This window comes from Apteryx rowi, unplaced genomic scaffold (assembly GCF_003343035.1).
Source record: "Apteryx rowi isolate R43461 unplaced genomic scaffold, aptRow1 scaffold_324, whole genome shotgun sequence".
Classification (NCBI taxonomy): Eukaryota; Metazoa; Chordata; class Aves; order Apterygiformes; family Apterygidae; genus Apteryx; species Apteryx rowi.
Window position 1 is genome coordinate 714,909 of NW_020449686.1, and position 19,561 is coordinate 734,469.

Below are 19,561 nucleotides of genomic sequence, written 5' to 3' on the forward strand. Positions count from 1 at the left end.
GGACGCGCTCTGCGGGGGGCAGGTCCACCAGGGCGTCTGCCTGGAGGCCACCCCTCTCCGCTGCAGGAGCGTGGAGGAGGCCGCGGAGCCCGGCGCGGGGGGCGAGCACGGGCCGAGCCGCCAGGTGATCTGGCTGGTGCTGGAGCGGATCCAGGACCCCATGAACCTGGGGGCTCTGCTGCGCTCCGCGTACTTCCTTGGGGTGGACGGAGTGGTGACGAGCCAGAGGAACAGGTACCGGCTCGGCGGCCTGCTCCCGCTGCGCCAGGCCTTCTCGCCCTGCTTTTCCTCCTGGCTCCCGAGGGGGTTTCTAGCCTGCCCTGCGCGACAGCTCCTTTGGAGGCCTTTCCAAGGCTGAGCTTGGGAGTTGGGTTTGGCCGCTTACTGCTTTGCCTTGCGCCCTGCAGGGAGGCCGAGGGACGTGGCGTTTCATGCTGGTAGGAAACCAGGCCCTGTGTACATAACAGAGGCTGGAGAAGCAGAGACAGAAGGGTTTATTTTGCTTTTTCTACCTTTTTGTATTGGGGTTGTCCAGCTGCGCACAAAACTGCTGCAACCTGTTTCCTGGGTTAATTTCCCTCCCATTCTCCATAGGAAAGTGGACCCGTATAGTGAGTGAGACCATCTGCAGACTAGTCAGAAATGGGTTATATAGGGAAGAGAAGTAAACAGAGAAATAAAAATTCTCCTTGATTTCCTTTTTTGCCCTCTTATGAACTTTTTCCTTTCTTTTTCCCTGCAGCTGCCCCTTGACTCCAACAGTGAGTAAAGCTAGCTCTGGAGCTATGGAGGTCTTCGATGTCTACAGCACAGATAATCTCCAGAGTTTTTTGAAGGTAGAGCCATCCACGGTTTTGTTTTGTTTTCTTTTCAGTAGTATTTTAGTGCAACCACGTATATGGGAAATCTCAAATATTGCTTGTGTTGAACGGAGAGGAGGTACAGAAAGAGGACTCTCGTATTTCCAGTGCTTCTGTACTTCTGCTCTGCATTCCTGTTTGTTACCGGTTGTCTGTGCTGTAGGACCACCTCTGACGCACATGCGCCCCCAGTCCGGTCCTGCCAGGTTAGATGGGGTCTGTGTTTCAGGCCCTTTTCTGGAGGGTGGAGGGAGTAAGATAATGCTGTGTCTGTCTTCTGCGTTCAGACCACGAGCTCGATAAGACGGGGCCTGTCTCCCTTTCTGTCCGTGGGGACTGGAGCTGGCACCGCTGCCTGTGGCGGCCTTGCGGCGGAGGCAGCGTCCCGGGGCCTGGGCACACGATGGCAGCATTGGGCAGCGTTTGGAGCGGGGGAGAAAAGAGAAGCCAGGGCTGGGTCTGAACCGCTGGGAATCTTTTCGCCCTGTAGCTGTGCTCTGAGATGAGGTAGGGCCCCGTGCAGAGTGTTCCTGCAGAGGGGAGAACGCAAATGGAAGCACAGGCTTTAAACTGCAACAAACCCAGGGAATTTGCTTTGTATTGGCAGGACGTGTCCGTCCCCTGTTGTAGCAGCATGTGCCCAACTCCTTGTGGAGGTCCCTTGCACCCTGGCCGGGCTGGGAACCGGCTGAATGCTACCCCTGCGCGCCAGCACAGGGCGGAGGGACTGGGCGAGCGTTGGTGCGTGGCCGGAGGGGAGCAGGGAGTTGTGGCTGAGCCTCAGGCTCGCAGGGAAAAACAGGAAAACCTGTGTCTGGCTGTGCAATAGGTCTGTGGCAGCCGGAGTTCTGGATGATGGTGAAATGAAAAGCATATAAAATGTATTGATATTTAATTGAAATAGCTGGAAGAATCACTTTGTTACTGTAAAGCTTGAATTATTAACATTTTGAGCCATTGCAGCAGTTCATTTAATTGGACCCAGATTCGCTGGCCTAACCCTTGGCATTGCCTGGCTGGTGTAAATTTGATGTAATGTAATGTAAAAAGTGCCAGTTTCACAGGAAATGAAGCTGGCAAGAAGCAGCAGCTCTTTTTATTGTTAAAGTGGATATCAAAGACAAATAATTAAGGCTCTTATTACTAGGGTGAGGGAGGGAAAGCTGGTTCTCTTGTTATGTGAGGGGCTGAGAGTGTTGAGTGACCTGCTTTTTGTGCGAGCTGATTTGTTGGCATCCAAGTTTGAAAATGTGCGCTTGTGTTTGTAAATGTGACTGTGGGCTTCTGCTGGCTGAGCCTGCACTTGAAAAATTCCACTGCATTGCTCTGTGGATTAGCCTTATGTTAATGTAACATTACTTTTTTGGTACGCTTTCCTGGTAAAAACCCTCCTAGAGTTGTTATACTAGCGAAAAAAGGCTTTTCAATTGCTGTTTTTTTGCTTGCTGACCTGGAATAGACATCAGAAGTAAAATCACCTTTTATTTATTTATTTATTTTTCCTTCTTAAAGCAAGGTTTGAGTCCTGGTACTGGGCAGATTTGGGGGGTACAAATTCAGGGGATGTTAATAAACAGATATAAAAGCTAGTTAGCCTAACCGAAAATCTAAAAAAAAAAAAATGTGTGTTTACATACATGTCTTTTTTTTTTTTTTTAAGCTTGAAAAGTTGGAATTGTTTTTAACATTTGTCTCCCTTTCTGTTTCTTTGCAAGGCTAAAACTGCAGAAGGCTGGGAAGTCTTAGGAACAGTCAGCAGGACTGAGGCTGCAGAAAATGTTCCTGTCATTGATTGCTTGGAGTTTCAGTGGAATAAACCCGTTATTTTAGTAATAGGTATTTCAATTTACAGAGCTTTGGGCTTGGTGGAAGCGTGTGTATGAGTGAATGATCAGGATCGTGGTTTGTCTCCAAAGCTAGTTGCAGGTCTGCTACATACTGCTTGGGTGTCATCACACTTTAGTCTGAAAAAGAAAAGCTCAGTCAGAAGTACTAGAGAGAACTGGCTGCAAATAAAGTGGGGAACCAGAAAAGGTGGGGAGTCTGGGAGCTTTCCAGCAGAAGTTGCAGGAGCAAACCAGCTCATATAGATAACTGGGGAGTTTAATAACTGCAAAGGGACTAGATGGCGGTTTTCAGGGGCAGGGCAGGGTCAGTCCAGCCGCAGCGCACTGTTTTGCGTCATGTGCTGCACCGCCTTTTGTCACATCCTAGAGCCCTGAACCTGGATTTTTGGTATTGGCGAACCACAAACCCGAGTGGGAGGTCGAGGAGATACACGTTTGCTCTTGCTCTGCTGAGGCTGTGCCATGTCTTTGCTCTGTTTTGATTCGTCTTAAAAGCAGGAATATCTCTCTGTGCTCAGATCTGTAACGAGAAGGCTGAGGTGTTTTGGGGGACGGTATGAGCACACAGCTGGGCTTTGTGGCACAGAGACCACCCCTGAGACCAGCCAGTGGCCGGGTTTTATTCCTGGGAAGACTCGGGAGCTTTGGCTGCTGCCATACCACCAGGAAGGGCAGGTTTAACCTCCTCCCTGCCAGACGTGTGTGCTGTTTGTGCGATGGGTGCCTCTTGCTGTGGTCCTGAACACCTAAGCTCTGCGAATCCTCCAAGGCCTTCTGCTTCTCCTCTGTCTTTATGTAGAGGAAACTTGCAAAGACTGCTATCTTTTGTAGGCAGAGTTTTGGGTTGTGCAGCCTCCTGGAAGGTGAGGAGAAGGGGAGTGATGGCCTTGTGATAGCTAGAGAAAGCAATTCACTCATGAGCACTGCTTGTGGCCTTGTGTGGCTGCGTTGTAGCCCCCCACTCTGTCACTTGGCACATGAGCTGATTCAAGCTTTTATCCTTGGAAGTAGTGTCATTTTGGCAGTGAGCCATAGAGGGGCTGTAATCCTGCTCTGTGCTGCTATTTTCTTGGCTCAGAAGACATTCCTTTAATTAAAATGTTTATTGGACTCCTAGAAATACTGACAAGACAGTGCAGCAAATCTGGCATCTCTACAAGATGCGTGGAGCTATGTTATAAAGGGAATAGGGAGGCTGGTAGCGCTGCTGATGGACCACAAAGAAATGCATCCCAGAAATGATGACAACACCAAGAGAAAGGAAGGGGGTGAAAGTGGCAGTAGTGTCGTTACCTTGAATTATGAGAGATTTCTCCAGGAAAAAGTCCAAATATCCTTTTGTCAAGGGAGATTGGAGGCTGATTGGTAGATGCATGAGGAGAGCTCCCAGACCTTGCAGCAGTAATGATTTCAACTCTCTGCTGAGCACTAACTCTTCACTGAAAGGAAAATTGAACATTATAGTCATCTGATGCTGGGGCTGTTTGAAGAAACATCCTAGATCTGAGTATGTAGCCTACCTGCAGCCACAAACGGAGAGAAGCAGAGATAAATTAGCATGGTAGTGAGCTTCTTAGCACTGCACAGATTGTCTTGTAAGTTAAGCATTTGTAGACTTGAATTCACCTTCCTGGCATTCTCACTGGCTTGGCAAAGAGAATGATTTGGACAGTCCAGCTTAATGTTGTCTGTACGGGAGTCGTTGCCTGAGGTGACAGGCAGGCTGGCTGCCCTTACAGCTGGAAGCTTTGTGTGAAGAGGAACAGATTGGGAGCACTTAGATGTCCTCGCAAGAAGAGTTTCTGGGTAATTCGCTCTTCTTATGCATTCAGGCTTTGGCTGGGGCTTTGAGGCTGTTCATGGAAGTGATAGTTTTACCTAGATGCTCATTTTGCAGATTTTTCCAGTCAAAACTGCTGCTTCTGCCTGGATTTGAACATCCTGTACTGAAAACTGCAGTTGTTACACTGATATTAATTGAAAACGGGACAGGAAACCTCCTGTGCTATTATTTTAGCCAAATTCTAGCTCTGGACTCAGAGGCTTTCATGCAAAGTGTCTGGTAAGGTTTCTTGGAGGAGGTGGAGGAGTCGGAGCCTGGATCTGATCCAATATGGCAAGTCTCTTAGTGAAGGTGGAGGACGGTGCATGTCATTACAAGCCCCTTTGAACTGCCAGGCCAAATCCTGGGTAGTGCTGTAGTAAGAGAAGGGGAGTAAGCATTACTAAATAAGTAAGTGTGACTGCATTTCAGGTGCAGTGTCAGTGAGAGAAAAAACTATGAGACTGAAGTCAAAGAAGTATCAAATGTTTTTGTTCACCAGTATAAACTAGGGTTTTATCCGATTCAGTCAACACTCCCTCCCACGTGTCACTCTGCAGGTCTTTTTGCCCTGAATTTATGGGTCCTAATTATTTTAAGCAGACAGAGCCATAAAAAGCTTTATAAAAGCTGGAAGCAAAATTGCTGCCTTTATTAGGAATCGTAAGACCCTTATCAGGGAGAGAAGAGGGTTGCTCCAGGAGCTGTTGCACCACTGGTGATAGCTGCTGTCCCAGTTGGAGAATCCCATAGGAGTGTGGTTTTGAGAGGCTCAGGAGACAAATATTGCTGTAAGTTGTAAAACTTTCCTGTATTAAATCAGGAAAAAGTAGGATAAGACTTTTTTTTTTTTTCTTGGCGCCTCCCTGGAGAGCCACAGTCTAGCAACGACGAGGCCGGCCGGTCCGTGGGAGGCCTGGCTTCGACTCTGTGTCACCCCAGACTTCCTGTGTGACCTTGGATAACTCACCCTGGCCTGTTCTGCACTGCTGGTTTAAACTGGTAGGAAAATAATGGTTGGGATGGAATTTTGTTTTTTGAAGGTTCATTTACCCCAGCCAATGGGTGCTTTTGCCCATATAGCTGTCTCCACATGGGAAGGCGCTGCAAAATGCGTTACCCAAAGCATTCTTTTGCTTGCACAAAATGCATCTTTCCAATCAGATGAGGCCAGCAAAGCCTTTTGCTGGGCCTCAGCTTCCAGTCTATGAAATGTTAATAACAGCACTTCCTTTACATTGTGGTGATGGAGGGGTCTGGACAGATAAATGCATAGCTATGGGGGCGTGGGTCCTGCTAGGAAAGTGTTATAAGTAGATATCAGTGAAAAAATTCTGTGGCAACTCAGGCAACCAAAGACCTCATTTGCCTTGTGGAGGTGCAAGTCTGCAGTGGCACAGAAAGTGCCTAAAGCACCCGTGTATGCTGTTACGCTTCGGGTAAGTTTCTAAATTTAGGTGGACTGAGCAAGGCCTCGGGGACAGCATTGGTCACAAAGACAGAAAGCCCTGGTGGGCAGCGTATGCCCCAGCAGTGTCGTACCAGAACCGGTCTGGGATTCGGCAGGGACCGGGATAGGATACGGCTGTCAAAGAGGACCGTTTGGCTCCCCGGATGCTGAGTCTGTTTTGTTAGAGGGTGAGCACATCTTTCAAACGAGCCAGGTATTCTTGCAGCCATGTAGCTGTGTCTGTAGCTCTAAATAATGAATGTGGAAGAAATCTTTGGGGAGCTGAGCGGCTTGGGAGGTCTGTGGGCTTCTGCATTTTCCCATGTCTGTGCATAGGATTGTTTAAAGCCTCTCCTTTTCCATTTCCCTTTGTGACAGTGTGAGTCAAACAACTACTAATGACCTGGGATAGATTTCAACTCTGTTTCACCAGTGTATCAGCCCAAACATATCAGGGCTGTTGGATGGTTTAACAACTAATCAATTGAAGCCTCTGGTTAGACTGTCTGCATTCACAAGTTGCACCCAGCTGGTGGTACTGTGTGCTGACTGTGCGTCACTATCGATAGGGATGTAGGATCTGCTGGACCAGATCAGGCCTCCGGCCTGTTGTCTGCCTCCTCCCTGTAAAGCAGCCAGTGTCCATGGGCAGCCATACACTGGGATGGGGGGTCCTGGCCCGAGGGATCCTCGCACTCGGGCTGCAAGGCTTTGCACTTTACGCTCTGTGCGTGGGTGTGTTGCACAGGTATTCCTCAGAAACACTTCAGATGGATACCTGGAGAACAGATCCAGGGTAGTTGGAATGGGCTGGGAAGGGAAAGCAGGTAAGGTGCTGGCCTCTTTGGCTGGTCTTGACTCTCATGCTCTGTGGGGGTTAGTGGGGTTCCTTGTGAGCTTGTGCAGGAGCAGGATGTAGTTGTGACTGAGTATTAGCAGGAACCGTGTTGGGGAAGGTGGAAAAGGGATGTAATGGCTGCTGTGAGCTGACCTGAGTGTTGTCTTTGTTCTGCAGGTAGTGAAGGTGATGGACTTTCCCTAGAGACACAGCGCTTGTGCCATCGGATGCTAGTCGTACCCCCTGGAAGAGCACTTTGCCCAGGGATTGAATCGCTGAACGTCTCTGTTGCTACTGGTAAAAACAGTTTGATGTGCAAACATTCCACAGTCCAAATTTCTGTATTTAAAAATCAAACATCCAGGCCCTCAGAATGATTTTCTTGCAGCTAAAAAAGTCCCCCACCTTTCCTACAGGTATTCTCCTGCACTCCATCTGCAGCCAAAAAGTGAAGCCCGGTGATTGATGTTATCCTGGCAGGTGGTGGAAACTGTTCAGCCCAGACCTTTTGACCAGGGAAGCTGCTCAGTGTTACATGACTACGCTCAGCTGGAATAGATATGGAAGTACTCCTTCCAGGGTCTTCTCCATCGCTACAAGCTATAGGGAGAGACCCACCGAACTGAGCTCTGTCTTGGCTGATGAACTGCACCGCCCAAGCCCTGGCTCAGCACTGAGTTCAGACCATCTGCACGCTGCTAGGTAAAACCTCTCGGAGGAAAGGTTGTAAGGAATTGTGGCAAAGCTAGACTTTGAAAGCAGCCAGCCAAACCCTCCATTTTTTTGCAATAAAATATCCAGTGATGGCTGCAAGCCTTGTGTTTGTCGCACAGGAGACTGTGTACATGGTCAGGCTGCGGACAGGATTTTGGGCTGTAGTTTTGAGATGATGTTTGGCTGGTGCTGCCTCTGAAAGCAGCTGTGCCCCGTCCCCCACCTCCTGCTGCCTCTAGCTGCCCTGTGCCTGAGCCCTCTGCCCTTCTAGCAACCGAGGGGGCCGAGCCGGCTGAGGGGCTGATGCGGCTGAAAACTAACCCGGAGCGGGAGGGAAAACCTCCAAGCCAGGTGAGTTCCCTGTGTGATTGCACAGGTGGCTCTGGTTCTTGTGCGAACCAGGTGGGATTTGGGACTCCTCAGTAGTGATTTCTTTGCAGCAAGGTGGTTCCTCTGTTACATATTGCTGCTTGAGTGTCTGGAAATACACTGTGTTGTATTTGATTGTAAAATAGGTCTGCAGCCCTGCCAAAGGATGGACACAACCCGTCAGAGCAGAGCTGGCATGGGGAAAAATGCAGTCCGCTGAAATAAAGCCCTGTAAAGATTTGTTGTAGACGTGAATCAATCCTTTGTGTCATATATAAACCCAGAGTGCAATTAGTGAAACAAGACATTGCACTTGCTGCAGGTGAGAAGGGGAGTGAGTAGCTTGTTATTCTCATCCCAGAAAGTTTCCTTTCCCAGGTGGGCCTGATTCTGTAGGAGTCTGAGCCACCCTAGCACCATCGTCCCCCTTGATGGCATGGGGGGTTCAGGGAGTGGTAAGGGCTGCTTCATTTGCAAATATCCTGGTTGAAAACCAGGCTGGCTAAATTATTGAGAACCAAATGAATGTTATCACTTAGCACCTTAATTATTTTATTTAGCTACTGTGGCCCTTTGCATAGGATTCCTCATTAACACTTAATTTACAGTGCCCTTTAGGGATAATTTCAAACAATTCAGCTTAGTCTCCCCCCTCCTCCCTTTCCAAATGAACTAGTAAATCACTCAGAGTGACTAATTAGGACTTTCCTTTGAGCTAAATGAAGTCTGTAAACTGGTCGGTGGATGTGGAGGTTTTTCAGATGTGTTGCTCCGAGGGCCTGGCGGGCCTGCCGAGGGCTGTGGGCTGGCGCTCGCTGCAGAAACGGCGCCAGAGCTTGTTCCGCCAGCGCTTTTTGCGGCTGGGCCCGCAGCTCCCTGGCTGCAGCGTGTCTGTGCGTCTTCCCCGCATCCCGGCGCGGGAGCAGGGGGGCTGTCGCGCAGCCGAGTGGGGGACGGGGTGACGCCTGGCCCCGCAGCGGCCGTCGGGCTGTGAGTTGCCGCATGGTGGCCGCAGTTCCCTTCCCCGGCTGGAGACCTTGGCACCGGCGGCTGGGGAGGTGTCTGGGGACCTCGGCTCCCCCCGTGCCGGTGTAGCCCAGGGAAGGACCTGGGGTCTTCCAGGAGCTCTGCGCAGATGTGCAAGAATAAATAGCGCTCTCCTGGCTTTCATGTGGGGTCCTGGGCAACTTCTTACTGGTTTCACTTTTCCAAGGTGTTGAGCGCTCGCGACTGTGGCCCGTGGATGAAAAGGGTGCTGGATGCTGCAGCAGCTATCCCGAGCTGCGTTTTCCCCTTCAGCCTCTAATGTGGCAAAAGTGGCCTGTACAGGGCGATGCCCTTCTGGCTGGCATGTAGCATTTACATTTTATGGGATGGATGGGTCTTTTTGAACATTGCAGTAGAAAATGCAAGGGGCTTGAGGTGAGCTCTTCCTCCCAGCAGCTGCTCGGGAAGCCTCGAGTGCCCCCAGTAGAGGGTGCCCGAGGTTTAGATTTGCTCATTTTCTGGAGGAAAAATTCAGAGGATTTGCAGCTGAGTTCTTCCTTTTGAACAGTAGGGATGAGAATAAGACCATTTCTTTATTTCTGACTTATAGGTAAGTATATATATATATTTTTTTCTGACTTCATAAGAACTGCAATTTCTCCCTTTCAACTCCCCCCCCTTTTTTTTTTAATTTGTACAGTATGTTAGTAAGAGGAGGCACTTCATTAAGTTTGCTCCTGTGCCGGCCGGCCGAGGAGGAAGGCACGCGCCCTCAGGCTGCGATTAGCCGTGCCAGCTTGCGCCAGCTAACGAGGAGGAAGGTGAGTAACGACGTAGCCGCTGTTTATCCAAAGTCTCCCCAAAAGCTGTGAACACTTGGTGCCTGGGCGGCTGTGCCGGGAGGGATGAGCATGCGGGGGCTCTCGGGGACGGCAGCCACCCCTCTCCGCTTCGTACCCGGCCGGGTCTCTCTTCTGGTGGCCCAAGCATGGCGGTGGCGTGGTGCTGTTATAAGGGGGCTAAATGTGCGGGGCAAGAGCCGAGGTGGGAGGCAGCAAGGGGAGCACGAGGCGAGGATTTGGCACCACGGCGGCAACCCTTAGCACGAGCAAAGCGGGGGGAAGTTGTCCCTACGGCAGAGGAAGAGAGTTGGGAGAGACGCAGGTGGAGAGGGAGGGGGGGCAGCAACGTCCCGCGCGTCTCCCTGAACTCTGCCTAGTATTTATTCCTCTGCGTGCGATTTCCAGTGGCTCCTCTGGGCTCGCTTTGGACACGCCGAGCAGCGCGCTTTCCAGCGTGCTTCCCGAGCTTTGCCAGCCCTCGTAGCCGCTAACTCCGGCAGTCGGCTGCTGGGCAGCTCAGCAGCCGTGGCGGCAGGGAGGCCCCCCTGTGTTTTCCCGTATGGATGCTGTATCCATAGAGCGCCTTGATTTGGCGCGAGTGCCGGACGAGGCCTGGGAGCCGCGGGAGATTTGCGTTTGGAGAGGCAGTGGTGCTTCCGGCTTGTTTTTGCCGAGCCGCTGTGGGGCCATGGCAGGAAAGCCCTTCCCCTTCTGCATCCGCTTCTCCTTCTGCATCCGCTTCTCCTGCATCTTCAGCCCGATCCTGCTTGGCGCTGAGCACCCCGGGGCCTTCTGCTGCCCCGGGGACCTTTGCAGAATTGCACCTTCCGAGAGGGAGCTTTGCGCTGCGCGGTTTGCCCCCGATCTAATAAACGCGATCCATTAATTGGATCATTGCCTGCTTCTCCAGTTAATTTCCTGGATATTTTTAAATGCTAGAATGTAGTTTTTATAGTCTTTCATTATTTTTAGCCTTAAGCCTGACTATAATCGTCCCTGTAATGTAACTGTAAAAAACTCCCTGCTTTATATCATAAAGGAGGACATTAATTGTCGTTTTTGTGTGTACATCAGCAAGATCAAAACGTGCTTCCTGGTTACTTCTGTTTGTGCATACGGCCTCTTTGATATTTAGATGCGAGTAAACTGTGTGTGTAAAATTTGAAATTCAGTTCTACCCTCCCTGCTGCTTCTCGCGGATTCCTTTCAGAAGCGTATTTACCAAATTGATTTTAAAGTTTAGTAATTGCCCTTCCAAAATGATTTCTCAGTAATCAAAGTGTCTCTAAGCGCAGTGACAAAATATTTGTCCTTGTTAGCTGGGAAGAGGCGCGGTGTGCCTCTGCCTCTTTAGCCCCCGACGAGGGCCAACGCCAATCTTCTCATCCCTCGAAATCAACTCAAGTGAGAACTGGTTTAAAGAGAAGCTCAGCCCATGCCCTAAGCTCAGGTTTTGTGCACAGATTATCGGTACAACCAAAAAAATCCCATTCCGTAAAACCCAGCGCTGCGTCCCAGTAAGGTTTCCTGACGCCTGGCCTGTGGGTGCTTTGGGGCAGGGAATGGCTTTTCCTGTCTCCGCAGAAGGCTGCCTGGTGCGGGGCAGTCCAGCACTCAGCGCTGCCCCCGGGCGCGGCGGCGTGGGTGCTTCAGCCCGCGTGCGGCCGCTGCCCGGAAGTCCCCGAAGAGCGCTTTTCCTCGCCCAGAGCGCACGTGCGGCGGCAGCTATTCCCGAGAACTGCGCCAAAAATTCGGTTTCTATGGAAACGGCTAAAATTTGCGCAGGTGAGGAGTGTGCCGGCGTGTCTGTCCGGGCGCGCGGGAGCTCCTGGTGGGATGGGACGGGTTCGGGCTCTTTCTGGCCGGGCACCGGGTCGGGACCGACGTTAATCGCCACCAGGTTGTTGGCGGCGGTTTTGGGAAGGGGCCGCGGTGCGAACGGCGCCCGCCGGTGCCGCTGCAGCCAGCTCTGCCCGAGCGAGCGCTGCCGCCGCCGCCGGGACGATCGGGGTTTGCAAATGTAATCAACCTTGAGGTCTTGTTACTTCCACAGGTGCAATTAACATTACCATCTGCTAATCCGTGATTAACGATGTTTACAAATATGCTACAACATGTTAAAATGTGCCTGCACTCTTCTTTCTTTTTTTTTCCCCCCTCTCTTTCCCCCCCTGCGCCGTTGGGCGCGCGCCGGGAGCTGCCCGCCGCGGGGTCTGCCGTGCCGCCGCCAGCGCGCGCACGTTTTGTTTCCATTATTTAAAAGTGCCGTTAAACTCCAAACCAGCTGTAGGAATGACAAGTTCAAATCAAAAGGTCACTGCCGCTAAATGGGATTTAATTGCACGGGGGTTGAGGTACAAACTGGTGAATCTGAATAATAAAACTTTGTTGGAAGCGACATATGGCGTGGTTTAAAGTAAATTTTTATTGATCGTCCCACAACTGATGTGTTAATGAAATGGCAGTTTTGCTGTGAGTTTGATATTGATGTTGAGTTTTAATAGTGTCACACAGGAATATTGTGGATTCTAATAGGAGGAGTTTTTATTTAAAAAAAAAAGAAGAGTATTTTCTTTTAACTGCCTTTTTCTTTTTAACGTAGAGAGGAATATTTTATCTCAACTCTACATCCTCCAGATCTAGGTTACATGTAATTGCTCTGTAATTGGTAGAACCATGTAAAAGCCATGGTATTTGCCAGTAAACCCTCTTAAGTTACCATGAAATTGAAGTGTGATATTTGTTCCCTATAAAACTTGCTGCCCAACTAATGTATGAGACCGGGTTTTGTTTACTGCAGAGGCACTTGGGCGCTGGCTGTGCGACGTGCAGTGCGGGCGTTTGGGCAATTTTGCAGCAATGCTAAGAGCAGAGGGTTTTCCAGCGTGGGGGGTTGGTTCGGGTGGGTTTTTGGGTGGGAGGGTAGAAGGTTGTTTTGCTACAAGGGAAGATGTTTTAACCCCACTCGGGCTTCGGTTTCAGGATTGTTCAAGTCATTTGGAGGCCTCATTCAAAGGGACTGCGGTTTTTGAGGAGGCTGAGGAAGTTCTCATCATGTTTTCACTGGGAGAGTGATTACACTTGGGCTCTTTTTGAAAACCTCTGGAGATAAAGTATTTGTAAGTACACTGGGAAGTTCCTCAGCTGGAAGTTGCTTTATAAGTGCCTAGAAATCTTATTAACGTTAAATAAGAGTCATAGTGGCTGCTGCGTTTACCGTTGAGATGGCCATGGCAGTAGGACCTTGCAGTCCCAATACGTAGAGGAACGCGTGGTGCACTGCGCGCCTCTGGTCGCTGAACGTAGTTTGCGTCTAATTGCATCTCCTAACACGTGACGTTGTTACGGAGTTGTTGGTGGCTAATGGATTTCTTAATTACGCGCGAGCAGCCGCACTGAAGTGTCGCTCGCTGACCGCAGTCGGGGCTCTTCCTTGCTCACGCAAAGCACCTGAGAAACCAGCCGTGGTGCCACCTTCCCCCGGGCGGTCCGGAGGCGCCCGGCCCCGGGCGGCAGCCGCCTTGGGCGCACGATGCGGCTCATGTCTAACCAGCCTCCACTGGTGGTTTTTTCCCTCCCGATTGAGGTTTTTGCCACCCTTCTCCTGCCCCCTCCGTGCAAAACAGTGTCTGTGTATTAGCGATCACTCATTTGCCTGCTGCATGGCTTTAAATATGCGCAAAAGTAATTGGCTTGCTTGTAATCAATACTTTTATATACCTTTAAAATGTAACAATATGCTGCGAATTGATGCAAAATTAAACCTGCCAATTTTTTTTTTTTTTTTTTTTTGCTGGCCTGTTTTAGAAGGTGCCAAATCAGCAGTGTTTCTCGTCTGCTTAGTAAGTGATAGCTCAGCTGTTTTCCCTGGAGATCTGAAAATCTGGTCCCGTGCATCACGTAGGTGCTGCGATCTGTCCCCTGGCGCCGTTGCATCTTGCTTCGAGTCCGCCTGCGCAGCGCGAGAGATCCGTGGGCTGCGGTTTGATACAAACATCTCTCAAAATCTTCTGAAGAAGATTGGTGGAAAAGGTGCAAAGGACGCTGAAACTCAAGGGTTTCGGCATCCCGGCAGGGGGTTACTGCAAGGTCCGAGAGCACCGAACGCCTCCCCGGCGGGCTTTGCCGCGGGCCCTTTCCTCGGCGGTGTTTGTATAAATCATTAGAACGACTCCGATGTTTATTTAGTCATGGGAGCAATTGCTGCCTGCTTCTCCTTGCAGGAGCAACTGAATAGTCGAATAATGCTTTCCTTCCTCTCCCCTTTCCATCACCCAAAAGGCTTTTTCCAGTTTGAAAGCTGTTGCTGCGACCGTGCCTTTTCCTGCCCGCTCCGAGGCTCTCCGCAGGCTGGGAGCGATCGCCTCGGACCGCGCCGCTGCAGCCCGGAGGCGGCAGGGTCCCCTCCAGGTAGGACCTCGCCGCGGGACGCAGCCTGGCCGGCGGGCGCACGCTGACGCACCCTTGGGCGCGCGGGGCCCTTCTGTTCGGGTAGGGGACTGCACCGCACGTTCGATGTAGCTGTCGCTTAGCTACAACGTGGGAAGTTCCCCCTTTTCCGCAGGGGCTCGTTCCTGGCACCGACGGCCCCGCTCGCCCCATGCCTACGCGCAGAGGATGCAGCAAATTGCCATCGTGAAAAAGCCAAACCAAGAAGGAAAAACACCCCCCGCCTCCCGCCACCCTCCCGCCCCATCGCATGGAGTTTTGCGAGAGCGTTTGAGCATCGCAAGAGTTAAACGCGAGGGGGGACGCGTGCGGATCTGTATTACCCGGCAGAATAGCTGCGGCGGCGGTGTCTGCCAGCGCGTTCGCAGCTTTGCCTAGCCTCATTAGCACCTTGCAGCAAGGCAGAGCTTATTCAAACTATGTCACAAGTCTTTTGCTTTAGATTGCATCTGTGCCTAATATGCATTTTTATATAAACAAGGATGCTAAATGGCCTTTCGGTTCCTCTGTAATGTCTTTTTTAATGGAAGGTCCTGAATTAAGAACATGTATATATGACTCTAAGAATTTTCTAAGTGATATTGAAAACCTATTGTAAAGTAGGATTTCTTCTTGCAAAATTATTTTAATGAGGTTCCAGTTTATTTTCTGGCTATATTTTACTTATTTAATCCTCCAGAGGGGTTTTTCAGAGGCAGCATCTCATTTCCGATGCAACTATTCTTAGCATTAGGGAAAACTACCTTTCTGAAATGCATGAAGGGAAGAAAAAAAAAAAAAGAACCAGAGGAAGATGTACGAGATAAGAATAAACTTGAAAAGCTTTGAGGTGGTTTATGGCTTCTCTTGAAAGAATAACAGTTCATGTATTTTTGTTATGGTGTGGTTTAATGATGCTTGCAGAAAAAGATAAGGTAGGAATGGAAATATAAAATTAAACCAGCAAAGTGAATGTGATTATTTTAGTTACTAGTATTACCTGGGGAACAGGCTCTCGGAGTTTTTTTATCTAGGCTAAATATTTGCTTTTCTAGAAGGAAAGGCGCTGTGCATCTCAGAGGAGTGGGGTTTAAAGCAAGATTTCCCCGCGTGTTGGGGCAGCCTTGCCTGGGAGGAAGGCAGCGTCGCTCCCGCTTCTCTGGCCGTCTGCACCCGCCGGTTTTGTCGGCAAAGTCCTGCCCAGCTCCCGGGTGCTTTTCCGCTGCTGTTAAGGACCTCGGGGCTTCCCGCGGCCTGGGAACTCCTGGGCAGCGCCGCCTCGTCCCGCCGGCTGCGCGGCTCCCGTCGCTGCGGGTTTCTGCGCCGCCGCGTGCGGGATTCCTCTGCGCGCCGCCCCAAACGCAGGTGCCTGGTGGCTTCTCCCTGTCCCCCCGGGCGGGAAGGAGGTTTCGGATGCCCAGGGGGCTGGAGAGCCGGCCGAAACCCTGCCCCGCGCCAGCCCGAGCGCCCTCCTCCTCCTATTCCTCCTCCTCCTCCTCCGCAGTGGCTCTGCTGCCTGGGTTGGGGACTGGGGGGACGCGTGCGCGTGGGATCATGCTCCTCATCCCGTTCGACGGCGATCTGCTGGGATTAGCTAAATTGCGAGTCAAACTGAGCGCCGCCCCGCTTGGATCCTGCCGCCGCGCGCGGCCCTCGACAGTCTGATTTTGGGTGCTCGCTCTTTGGCGAGCCCGGTCCCTGGGTCACAAGAGGTAAACGCGAAGACGAATTAAGCATGACATGTGGCCTTGAGCTTTACCGGGTAGTTAATTTTTCAATTTCTTTCATGGGTCTGGAATAGGGAAGAGTTTGTTTATAATTAAAGTACTTGAAGATTTATACTTTAATTCAAATAGCTGAAAAGAAGCAGTTTCTGTGTAGGTTTCTTCACTATCAGAATCTAAAACAGATTATTATGTAAATTTTTCCGATCCTAAATTCATTATAATATTCAATTTCAGGAAATGCTCTTGACCATCTGCTGCTGCTCTAAGAAATGAGTCTTGGAGATTGTTTACTACCAGAAATATTGTAGGTATTTAGGATCTATCACCATGGAATGCAAGGGCAATGTATTTATTTCTGCATCCCGATTATAGAAATCTGTGATGCTGAAGCCGCAAGCCCAGGCAGTTTCCGTGCTGCAAACTTTCCAGCTTGTGCCGTTGTCCAAAGCGCAGAAACCCCCGTGCGTGGGCTTTGGGCGAGAGCAAAGAGAGGAAAAGGGAGAATTTGGGATGTTTTGGCTCCCTGTGGAGCGCCGTTGCTTGGCCTTCGACGGGTGGAGAGCAGCTACGGCTGCACTGAGGGTCCAAAGGGAAGAGAAAGGAGACGTTTTCCCCAATAACCAGCTTCGAGTCCATGCGAGGTCTGCTGCTTGCCTTGCAGAGACGTTGCCTCTTTACTGTTCATCGGGTTTTATTTAAAGTGGAGGGCTGTGAATGAGCATTAGACTTTGGTTTCAGGCCTTTAATTTACCCTTGAAATGGCTCTTTTGCTCGGGAATGAGGCAATCCGAGAGGCTTCTAGCCCTGTTGCGTTACCTCGGGCAAGTCGCTCCACTTTTGTCTCTCCGTCGCCCCATCTGTGAGTCCCATCCATAAAAAGAGGGTAATAATCCTGCCCTATCTCGTAGGGATGCGGTATTGATTAATTCTTGGTCTTAATAAAAGTCCATCTGAGGGATCTCAGACGGAAAGTACCGTGGAAGTATCATTTGCCATTTATTGTAACCTCCAAACTTGCCAAGACAAGTCAAATGCTGATTTGCAGCGAGCTTTCTCCCCTGATGATTAAAGTAACCCGAACCTCCAGACAAAGAGAAAAGGCCGGGCAAAGACCTCTTTATCAGCACGCGTGCAGGACACGGAGCCCGTAGCTACCACGGAGCCAGCCTGAAGTTTAATCTATTTTTTCCAGCGTATTTTATTACCGCAGCTTGTACATCGTTAGCTGTGTCAGAGGCAATGGATGAAACGCGGCGGAGGGGGATACGGATGCGCTGCGGGAAGCGCCTGCCTCCCGGGGATGATGCCCAGCCGAGGGAGGCCGGAGGGGGTTCGGACACGGCGGGGCGGCTCCGAGACCCAAACGCCCTCCCTTTGCGCGCCGGCCGTGGGAGCCAGGGGTTTCGGCTGAAAACCGGGGAGGCGTTTTGGAGGCGATGCAAGGCAGCGGGCGCAGCGAGGCCCCGGCCGGCCGGGCTGGATTTGCCACCGCGCTGATTAAAAGGGCAGGCGGAGGCCGCGCGCGCCGCCGGCGTTAATGAGTGCGGAGGGCTGGTAGCTGGGTGGTGGTAATGCAGGGGGTGATGCCGTACGCAGAGCAGCCGTTAATACTGAATTATGTAAAGTATTTAGAAAGATTAACCATTAACGCAGCGCAACAGCCTGCAGAAAGGCTAGCCGCATTCGTGCGAGCGTGTGGACGGCGAGGGACCGCCTGCACGCTGGCAGCGCTCATGGTAATAGCGGTGCGAGTAACGTAGCGCGGTGGCTTCGGCATGCAGGGCTCGCGGCGTCGCTGGGCGCCCGCCGGGGCCTTTCCTAGACGCCGGGCGTTCGGCAAAGCCGCTTCCCTGAAACGCTCGCCCGCACCGTAAGTAGCGCGTTGGAAGGCTGCTAACGTCGGTACGAGCCTGCGGAGCAGCGTCTGCGGAGCGGATACGAGCCTGCCGCGCGGGTCGCGTGCGCCAATCGGAGCGTCGCGGAGGACGGGGAGCTTGTTTTGTTCCCGCTGTTCTTCATTCACGTATAAACTATGGAAACGCTGCTTTCTTATCTGGAGCCCTTCCTCGGCTTCAGTGTTCAAACACTAATCGTCTTACTTTCCCTCCTTTAGGGAAATTTTCACTCTTGTCCTCTGTTGCTCGGTAGATGTTTAAGCTGGTAATAACGTGGGACAGAGGGAAATAAACGGGCTGCTCCTGCCCCTTGCGTGCGTGTAAACCGCCAAAGGTCACACACGTAGAATTAAAAAGGTGTAAAATTGCATTCGAATTGTTCCTCTGCTGATGAGGGGTTCGTTTTTAACAGGGAGCGAGGAAAAAAGATGACGTCCCGTTCCCCCTTGGAGTCCCTCTCTTCCCCGAGCTCTGCAGCCCGGCTGGGGCTTCCCGCAAGGTGACTCCGGCATCGCGGTGGACCCGGGGATGGCATCGCTGCTGGCACCGCGGTGGACCATGGTCGCTTCCCGGCTGTGCTGGCGTCCCGCGGATCCGGGAGCTCTGGATCCCCCCTAATTGCCCATAATGCACGCGTGGAAAATCGGATCTTGGGGCCTGACAGTAGTCTCTTTGCACCGCTCAGCCATCCCGTGCTGCGGGGAGCCCGGCGCCTCCGCGGTCCCGCTGGCTTTGCAGCTCTTCCAGGCATAACTCGTGGCAGGTTTTCCCTTTGCTCCAGAGCTGAGGAAGCCTGGATTGCAGCAACACCGCCTCGTCCTTCCTGCAGCCCGGGAGCGAGTCACTGCTGAGGGGTTTTCCCTGTGCGTTTCCTTTTTTACTGCTTGGACCGAGGCAGGATTTCCTGAGCTTCTCCAGCAATTGATACCTAAACTGGCATCGCGTAGCTTCCCCCTGTCCTTAAGCTGCTCTCACTTGCACCAGGCGAGGCTTCGGCCCCTAATTCCTGCCTCCAAGGCTGCTCCCGCCGATGCACCGCTTGCACGGGGCCGTGCACCACCACCACGCTCCCGTCCGGTGAAAGTGTCCCGCTGCCGCTTCCCCACTTGCGATTGCTGCGAGGCAAAAGTATTGCTCGCCCCTTCCGTCTGCGGCCCGGGCTCAGTGCCGTCCTAAGGTTACGGGGTTGCTGAAGCGGGGTATCCTCCGCGCGTGCGTGTGTGTGAAACAGATGTGAATAAACCCGAGTTCGATTTCCCAGACTGCCCGGGGAATATTGTTAACTCATTATGGAAAACAAGATGTGCTCCCCTCTTCTTGCGGTTTTTCTGATAAACATTGTCTCCTCTCAACAGCTGAGTATTTAATTAGTGTTGATTGTTGTTCACGTGTTCAATAACTGCTCATTAGAGGGGGGGTGTCCGCTGATCCAGCGTGGCCTGGAGCGCGGCGGAGCGGAGGGTGCTCATAATTAAGGATGCAATTTATTTTAGTAAGTCATGTGTGCAGCAGCCCGCGCTCTCGGTTAATTTTCAAGGTTAAAGGGTAGAATTCCCCAAAGCTGCCCCCCGCTTCGGAGGCCGGGCGCTCCGCTCTGCTCCGCTCGGCGCCGCGACGCCCCGCGGTGCAGGTTGCGCTCGGAGGCAGCAGCGCAGGGCACAGGGAGAGCCGGCGGCCCGGCCGCGCGCCGGGAAGCGGGAGCCCGGGGAGGAGGCGCCGCGCGGGGCCGAGGCCGAGGCGCCGGCGTTTGCTCCCCGGCGGCAGCGATGATCTCCCTGCCTT

General features: G+C 51.8%; 1 protein-coding gene across 1 annotated transcript; it reads left to right on the forward strand.

The window, feature by feature from the left end:
- Window positions 1-4: 4 nt before the first annotated feature.
- MRM1 (mitochondrial rRNA methyltransferase 1) lies at window positions 5-15,225 on the forward strand (the record flags this gene model as incomplete). The annotated part of the gene is made up of 8 exons (XM_026071328.1): window positions 5-234; window positions 743-836; window positions 2,576-2,696; window positions 6,995-7,114; window positions 7,234-8,222; window positions 9,588-11,514; window positions 12,712-12,848; window positions 13,537-15,225. Coding segments are annotated over 5 exons (615 nt in total), but the record flags the coding sequence as incomplete, so codon positions are not given.
- Window positions 15,226-19,561: the final 4,336 nt, after the last annotated feature.